Raw genomic sequence first — 9,177 nt, forward strand, 5'->3', positions numbered from 1 at the left:
AGGTGATTAGCTGTTCTCCCAATATCCTGCTTGTCACAGCACTTCCATCCGAGTGTCTGCAACTACAGTCCTGCGACCAGCTGCGACTTCCTGCTACAAGCTTCCGGGTCTTCATCTGCAGGCACTCGTGTTCCTCCTGTTCCACCTTCAGCGGGACCTGGGCTGGAGATGCAAAAGAGACCAACCTCGTCATTTCAGTCTCAATTTAGGTACTTGACATTGCCACATTACTTGCCACCAGATGCAGCTTGTCACTTGCCACGTCACCTGCCACCAGATGCCGATTGCCACTTGTAGCATTGCCTACCACCAGATACAGATTGTCACTATCCTGCAACAGTGACAGCAGAAAAACAGGCTCCTCTCCCCAGCTTTTCAGCACATGTGAGGGCGAGCAGCAGAGAGATGATGTAATCTCTCTGCTGCCCACAGCTGCACAGTGAGGGTGGAATTACGGTGATGCAGGGTAGGCGGTGAGAGATGACGTTATCTCTCTGCTCGCTCACCTGCCCGCTCACTGTCCTGCCTTTCTGTTCACCCACTGTCCCGCTTACTGGTATGACTGCCCACCTGCCTGCTCTGCTCACCCTCTGGCCCACTCAAGGGTCTGATCGCCCACTCCGCTCACTTGCCAACCTGCTTACTGACCTGACTGCCCACCCACTCACCCGCTGGCCACCCACCCAGCCAGCCCGCTCACTATTATCGGGGGGGAGAGCAATTACACCGTTGCCCTCCTTGGATCCCCACTAGTTTGGATAATGTTTGGTTCCATTACGCCACAATCTGTCTTTTGGGCTCATTCTATCTCCTTCTATTATATATTACCAAACAAGAACTATACAAATTTATATCCACTGTGAACCCCAATAAGTGTTGTCAAAATAAATTTATTAGCACAACAAAAAATTGCAATCTTTTGTTAAAAACCACAGTTAAAAATCAACTGCATGTATAAAATTTGCCAATTTGTTATTTCAACAATAGCCTTATTCACGGTATAATTTGTAGATATGGAATATACTATGGATGCATACTTGATCATTTAAACGGTAGATGCACACATCTGTACCAACAATTATAATGACCAGTCAGAAAAATGTATTCCCAATCAATGGATGAATGAATGAATGAAATACTTATATAGCGCACAATGCGAACTGGATCTATTAACATAAAGTGGTGACAAAAAGTGAGATCTGCAGAATACTTACCATGCCTCTTAGCAAATAGCTTGGGGTGTCTACTTTCCAAAATGGGGTCATTTGGGGGAGTTTTGTGCTATCTTGACATTTTATGGCCTTCGAAACTGATAGGTAGTGAGGAGTGAAATCAAAAATGTATGCCCTTAGAAAGCCTGAAAGCGGTGCTTGGTTTTCAGGGTCCTGTACGCGGTTAGACTACCAAAAAGTCCCACACATGTGGTATCCCCTTGGTCAGGAGAAGCAGCAGAATGTATTTTGGGGTGTAATTCTACATATAACCATATTATGTTTGAAAACTATGTTTGATAACTTTGAAAAATGACAAAAAAATTAATAAAAAGAATTACACAATCACTTGTGACAAAAAATGTAAATATTCAATGGACTCAACATGCCTCTCACCAATTTCCTTGGGGTGTCTAATTTCCAAAATGGGGTCATGGAGGGAGGGAGTTGTACTGCCCTGCCATTTTAGCACCTCAAGAAATGAGATAGGCAGTCAAACTAAAAGCTGCATAAATTTCAGAAAATTTACCCTAGTTTGTAGACGCTATAACTTTTGCGCAAACCAATATACGCATATTGACTTTTTTTTTTTTACCAAAGACATGTGGCTGAATACATTTTGACCTAAATGTATGACTAAAATTGAGTTTACTGGATTTTTCTTATGACAAAAAGTAGAAAATATCTTTTTTTTTTTCCAACATTTTCGGTATTTTTCAGATTATATCGTAAAAAAATAAAAATTGCATAGGCAATCAAATACCATCAATAGAAATCTCAATTTGTGGGGAAAAAAGGACATCAATGGACAGGAAGGAGGTAAAATCTTCCGGGCTGAAGTGGTTAAAATAGAACATTTATGGTTTCTTATTTTGGATGAACCCCTGACGGGAGGGCAGCATCTGAACCCACAAAACACCTTGGCTTTATTTTTCTATTGATTTTCTTATAAAACATAAAATCTTTTGGGCAGGCTGATTGTACCCAAGTTGATCGATCGATTGACTTGGGTATAACCTGTACGTCAGATTTGCACATACTTTTATTGCCAGTGGCTATGGATGCTAGCAATAATCACTGTGTTCTCCCACCAAGAGAACACATTAGCTCAATGGAAAAGTTTCCCCATCAACACTGGGTGTGTTGATGGGGGAATCAAGCGATTTTCTTTCCTTAAACCCATGCAAGGAAAAAAATAAAATAAAAATCACACCATCTATGGCCTGCCCTGGAGAATATACAAAGGTAATATTGTACAATTAATGGAACAAACACCTCTTTTAAAAGGCAGAAAGGTTTATTGACAGAAGGATCAGCAAACAATATATAGAGAAAGGAAGCACACAGAGCATTTATAATTATTAGCAACACTTTTTACAAAATACATTTATTAAAAAAAAATATAAAAATAAATATTAGAAAAAAGAATTATAAAATACAAAATAAAGATAAAGTGTTTTTTTTTAGAAGTCCTAATTATTTTGCCAGCACTTAAATTTCATAACGGTGATAATAAAAAGTGTCTGTATAGCCAAAACGCTTTTGCTAGTATTTTTATAATGCGTAGAAGGGTTAAACAGAACTATTATAATGCACAAAGTTTAGTTATATAAAAAAAAAAATTTTGGAAACTTTTCATAGAATAGAGAAGGGTTAAATATATTACATATATTTTTCTTTTGCTGCTGAAATTTCCATTGTGGAGATTGTCCCTCACTTTCTGTCCTGCTGATGCAATAGGAATTAAGAGGAGATCTCTTCAAAGCGAGAGGAACTGTCACCAATCTTCCAATGGGGACAACCTTTCCCAGTTGTCACCGGGACAGGTTGCCCCCATTGGAAGATTTACCCTTGCATCTTGTTCTAGTGACAACTTTAACATTTTGTATTTCAGATGAATTTAACTAGCTGACACACAGGCAGCAATGACATTTGGCAGGAGGTTCTAGTCCTTTCTACACTACCCCAAAACTGAAAGAAAAAAAAGGTTTGGCTATAAATACATTTTAAAGTAAAGGACATGGATTTGCTATAGTAATATATGCAAATACAACAAAAAATAAAAAAGATGTAATTTTACTTATTTCCTTTGTTAGAGTATTTAAGTTTTAATTCTGATAGAGGTTTGTGGAAGCACATGGAAAGCAGCATGGAGAGGTTCAGTGAAGGTGGTGGTGAAGGTGTGGAGGTGTACAACAAGGTCACATATGTGGTAGAAGGACAGGCGGCCGGCTTCGTACTCCAGATAAATCCCAACAGTCTTTAGTAAAGATGTGGAGTCTATTTTAGTAACCATGTCCCTGTGCTGGACATAAAGCCTTGATGTTGTTTGACTTAGACTCCAGGATTTGTGATTACAACCCAATAAGGACACACTTCCTGAAATCTTCCTCTCCATGCATTCACTGGCCACCCCTATCAGCCATTCCTCCGCTTCACTCACATCCACCTCCCAGTAATGTGTCCCGGATGTGAATCTTTGTACACTCAATACCTGGCTGCAGTTGAATCTCTGTGGACTATCCGGCCTGTACACACAGATTTCGGCATTAGTGGCTCTCTTCTGATCCTTTGATATAAGCAGCTTAACGCTAGCTGTGTTTATATCCAGGGAAATATTGGATTTCTCCGTCATTGAAAACTGTTTCTTTGTCATCAGATCCTTCAGACTCAACATCAAATTGCAGAGCCCACTCTGTAGTATCTGGGCGATCAGTCCCTCATTTAGACATACAGGATTTTTTACATCATCGGCTGTATCCTCTGTCCCAGGACTGATGTGGTCTCCAGTTGGTGGCCTTTTCAAGACACTTAAAGGGTCTTGGATGTCACACAGTTCTTTTATCTGACTAATCCTCCTGGACAAGTTGACCTCCTTTTGCTTCAGCTGCCCATTCAGATCAGAGACTGACTGGGAGATCTGCTGCTTCTGTCTACGTATCTCTAGCAGCACTCCCTTCTCGACACCACTCAGCTGTTGCATAATTCCTATAAGCAAGTCAGTGTAGCTCCGGGTAACGGCAAAAGTTTTTTTGTCCTTTTGTCTCCAGTGACTGTCCAGGTCTTGGATTCTCCTCTTGATCTCCTGCCTCTCAGAGTCTAATGTAATTGTTAATTTTCTCAGTTTCTCTTTCTTTTTCTCAGAGGCCTCATTTAGAAGCTCCACCTGGTGTCCTTTGTGGTCTCCAGCCACCCAGCAGGACATACAGATACAGGTATTATCATCTGAGCAGTAAAATTTCAGAGTCTCCTGATGTGTGGAGCATTTCCTCTCTCCAAATGACGTGGTAGGTTTGGTTAAAATGTGATCCGCTGACTTGCTGTGGTAACTTAGGTGCTTCGCACAAAATGAGGCCTCGCATGACAGACATGCTTTAGAAGCCGGTACGGGAGAATCGCAGTACGTACACAAGACTTCCTCCTCGTAAGCAGTTTTGAACAATGCCATGATTTTACTCAACTTCCCATTCTTTGACAGCATAGGGCGCTCCGTGTACTGCTCTCTGCACTCTGGACAGGAATAAAATTCAGACCACTCTTGTGCATCCAGTGCGGTTACAATGCAATCCTGGCAGAAGTTGTGTCCACATCTCAGTGTTGCGGGATCCTTATAAAGGTTCAGGCAGATGGAGCACTCCAGCTCGTTTCTCAGGTCAGCAGATTCCATTTTGGAGAAGAATAACTGGTAGTGGTGCAAGGTCAAATATCTGGTGATGCAACTTTGGGACGTCGGTCTTATATACTGGTGAAGAGAGTTGCTTTGGATGTTTTGATATGTAAATTGAGGTCTTCTCTACTTGTAAAGTGAGATCCACCTTCCTCCAGTAACTCTTTGTCTACCGAAGACATTGTTTTGTACCATGTTAACTTTAGATTATTGCAAAAAGTTTACCCTTGATTGGCTAATTTAAGATTAACCACTTACCGCCCGTTTTACGCCGATATACGTTGACACAATGGCAGCAGTGGGCAAATGGGCATACCTGTACATCCTCTTTAACAGCCGGGGGTAGCAGGCGTACAGCATGACCGTGCCCATGGGACCGGCGGACTCGATGTCCGCTGGTTTCCCAGTGATCACGTCACAAAGCCACAGAACGGGGAAGTGCGTATGTAAACAAGGCATTTCCCCATTCTGCTCCCTGTCATCAGGAGAAGAGGAGCAGTGATCGCTGTCATGTGAGTTGAAGCCCATCCCCCCGCAGTTAGAATCGGTAAGCCGGTGCAGCCCTCCTCAGATAGGGAAATCCAATAGACAACTAAAAAGAAAATGCAGGGAGGCACAAACGCCTAGTGCATTACTGGAGATTTATTGAGAAACCATAAATAACTAGTGGCAAAACGGATACTCACAAAGGTGAAAGATAAAAAAACGTGATAAACGTTAGATACAGACAAGTGCCCGAATCGTGTGACCCTAAGGGCACCTCAATGCTGGCTAGCGGATGCATTTCTGAGTGTGCTTACCTTACCTTTGTGAGTATCTATTTTGCCACTTTTGACATTTTCTTAATAAATCTCTGGTACTGCATTAGGTGTTTGCGCCCCAACCCCCACCCCCGTTGGCATTTAAAAAAAAAACATTCAAGAGACTGCTGTACATAGGATTCAACAAAACAAGATAGCGGACAGAGGGAGAAGAATCGGAGAGGGGAGAAGAAATCGGAAAGTGACGCCGGAGATGTCTTAATAAATTACTTTAAAAACCTATGTACTGCGTTTTTATTTTTGACAATTTTTTTTTTAGATGAATGGGTAGGGGCCGGGATCTGGGGGCCCCCCATGTTAAAGGGGTTTTCCAGATTCTGATAAGCCCCCTGCAGACCCCAACAACCAACGGCAAGGGTTGTCGGGAAGAGGCTCTTGTCCTCATCAACATGGGGACAAGGTGCTTTGGGGTGGGGGGGTGCAGGATACCCCCCTGCCCCAAAGCACCGACCCCCCCCCCCCCCCCCATGTTGAGGGCACTGGCCTGGTACAGTTTAGGAGAGGGTGCTCGCTCATCCTGACCTACCGGTTTGTGTACTTGGATCAAGGTCTGGTATGGATTTTGGGGGGACCCCATGCCATTTTTTTTGGTGTGGGGGTTCCCCTTAAAGTGGTTGTAAACCCTTACAAACCACTTTGACCTACAGGTAAGCCTAGATTAAGGCTTACCTGTAGGTCCAAGAAATATCTCCTAAACCTATACGGTTTAGAAGATATTTACCTGAAGACAGACAGGCGTACTAAGCGCGGCATTTCCAAGAATGGAGCTGCCGCGCGTGTCGACTCCCGTGCGCATGCGCGGGAGTGACGTCATCGCGGCTTCGCCGAATGACAGCGGCGGAGCTGCGAGACGCCACCAACAAGATGGATGCGGCGGACTACAGGGGACTGGGCAAGCCACAGATCGCGGCGATATGCCGCGAGTGTCGGCTCCCGTGCGCCGGAGCAGCGAGACCCAATAAGATTGACACTCGGAAACACAGGGGACAGCGGTGACATCGCTGGCTCCTGTGTCAGTAGTCCATTATGCTTTACCTTTGCAAGGTTTCATGGGTTTACTTCCTATTTAAAATCCAATCTAGACTGAAGGGCCTGGTATGCTCTTGGAGGGGGGAACCCATGCCGTTTTTTTTGTGTTTTTTTTTACATTTTGGAGTTCCCCCTAAAGATTCATACCAGACACAGTGCCTGGTATTGTCGGATCCCTGTTCATTGAAGTCGGACGCATGTCAGACTTCAAGTAGCAAGGCAAAGTCGGATCCACAGTCGTACGACTGTCGTGCCGTACCAGTGTGAACCCAGCCTGAATGGCTATTAAAGGTAACCATCCCCATCTGTGATCTGTTTGTTTGTAATTAGTGTGTGTGTATAAAAGGTCAATGAGTTTCTGGACTCTTGACAGACCCTTGCATCTTTCATCCAGTGCTGCACTGACATTTCTGGATTCTGAGTCATGGGGAAAGCAAAAGGATTGTCAAAAGATCTCTGGAAAAAGGTAGTTGAACTGTAGAAAACAAAATAAAGTGAAGGTTCTGGAGTGGCCATCTCAGTCTCCTGACCTCAATATCATTGAGCCACTCCGGGGAGATCTCAAACATGCCGTTCATGCAAGACGGCCCGAGAGTTTTCAGGAACTGGAGGCTTTTTTCCAAGAGGAATGGGCAGCTTTACTATCTGAGAAGATAAAGAGCCTCAAATACCACAAAAGACTTCAAGCTGACAGGGGGGGCCAGTGTCTCAGTCTGGAGGATGTCAGAGGGGGCCAGTGTCTCAGTCTGGAGGATGTCAGAGGGGGCCAGTGTCTCAGTCTGGAGGATGTCAGAGGGGGCCAGTGTCTCAGTCTGGAGGATGTCAGAGGGGGCCAGTGTCTCAGTCTGGAGGATGACAGAGGGGGCCAGTCTCAGTCTGGAGGATGACAGAGGGGGCCAGTCTCAGTCTGGAGGATGTCAGAGGGGGCCAGTGTCTCAGTCTGGAGGATGTCAGAGGGGGCCAGTGTCTCAGTCTGGAGGATGTCAGAGGGGGCCAGTGTCTCAGATCCTCCAGACTGAGACACTGGCCCCCTCTGACATCCTCCAGACTGAGACACTGGCCCCCTCTGACATCCTCCAGACTGAGACTGGCCCCCGACAGATCCTCCAGACTGAGACACTGGCCCCCTCTGACATCCCCCAGACTGAGACACTGGCCCCCTCTGACATCCTCCAGACTGAGACACTGGCCCCCTCTGACATCCTCCAGACTGAGACTGGCCCCTGACAGATCCTCCAGACTGAGACTGGCCCCTGACAGATCCTCCAGACTTAGACACTGCCCCCCCCCCCCTACATCCACATGACCCGCCCCCTAATTATAATACAACTACGCCTACTGCCAAAAAAGTGTCCCGATTTTTTTTTTTTTTTACAATGTTGGCAACTATGTAAGTACTCAGTTCTTATACAATGGTTAAACCACTTCCACACCTTCTGGTTTACAAACCTGTAATAATAGGACTGGTCATGGCAGTCATACACAAATTGGAGGCCATTCCTCACACAATCCCACCAATGTTGTCAATGCTTGCTGTTGGTTGAAAAACACTTTTTATTTTGATTAATTATACCCGGCATCCATAATACAATGTATAAAATGCAATGCAAATACATACATTTGAACAGTTTAAATTCTTCCAAAATATTAATTGTTACTCAAAATCCTAGCAATCCCTTATATATAGGCTTAACCACTGCATACTTGGCACTTGTACCCCCTTCCTGCCCAGGCCATTTTTCAGCGCTGTCGCACTTTGAATGACAATTACGTGGTATTACGTGGTCATGCAACACTGTACCCACATTAAATGTTATTTTTTTTCACACAGCTTCCCAGACTTCCCTTTCTAAAATAGAAAATTTATGATTTTTTTTATTTTTGTTGTCACTCAGATGGGGTGACAGCGTTTGGACCCACAAAAGAGTTTCTATTGATTATCCAATAAAACATAATTTATCAACTCTTTGGTGTGGGACCTTCTACCTATAGCAAAAATAAATACAATAACTTGACAGATGCTCTAACTATTCCTTTTAATATAAATACAATATCAATATCATTAAATATATATATATATATATATATATATATATATATATATATATATATATATATATATATACACATATATATATATAATTTATGTCAATATAATTATAGGAGACCTGCTACATTGTGTTAATAGGTGGTTCAAATCTCAGACTGTTCAGCAGGGACTGGCTAAGATTTGATCTATATATAGGCAGGCAGACTGTACCAAATTTGATCGATTGACTTGGACACAACCAGCATGTCAAATTTTTACATACGATTATTGCCAGTGGCTATGGACGCTAGCAATAATCACTGTGTTCTCCCACCAAGAGAAAACACATTATCTCCATGGAAAAGAATCCAGCCCATCAACACTGGCTGTGTTGAGAATCGAGCAATTTTCTTTCCTGCA

General features: G+C 43.4%; 1 protein-coding gene across 1 annotated transcript; it reads right to left on the reverse strand.

Moving 5' to 3' along the window:
• Positions 1 to 2,675: 2,675 nt before the first annotated feature.
• Positions 2,676 to 5,768, reverse strand: LOC143925555 (E3 ubiquitin-protein ligase TRIM11-like). Its single transcript, XM_077450034.1, has one exon. It carries the CDS (start codon positions 4,876 to 4,878, stop codon positions 3,313 to 3,315), a length of 1,566 nt encoding a protein of 521 aa, XP_077306160.1. The 5' UTR covers positions 4,879 to 5,768; the 3' UTR covers positions 2,676 to 3,312.
• Between the last annotated feature and the right edge of the window lie 3,409 nt (positions 5,769 to 9,177).

Source organism: Lithobates pipiens, unplaced genomic scaffold (assembly GCF_037356315.1).
Source record: "Lithobates pipiens isolate NorthernLeopardFrog02 unplaced genomic scaffold, aLitPip1_a1.2 Scaffold_22, whole genome shotgun sequence".
NCBI lineage: Eukaryota > Metazoa > Chordata > Amphibia > Anura > Ranidae > Lithobates > Lithobates pipiens.

Coding starts and splice junctions, on each gene's coding strand:
- LOC143925555 (XM_077450034.1), bottom strand. CDS start 4,878: ATGGAATCTGCTGACCTGAGAAACGAGCTGGAGTGCTCCATCTGCCTG.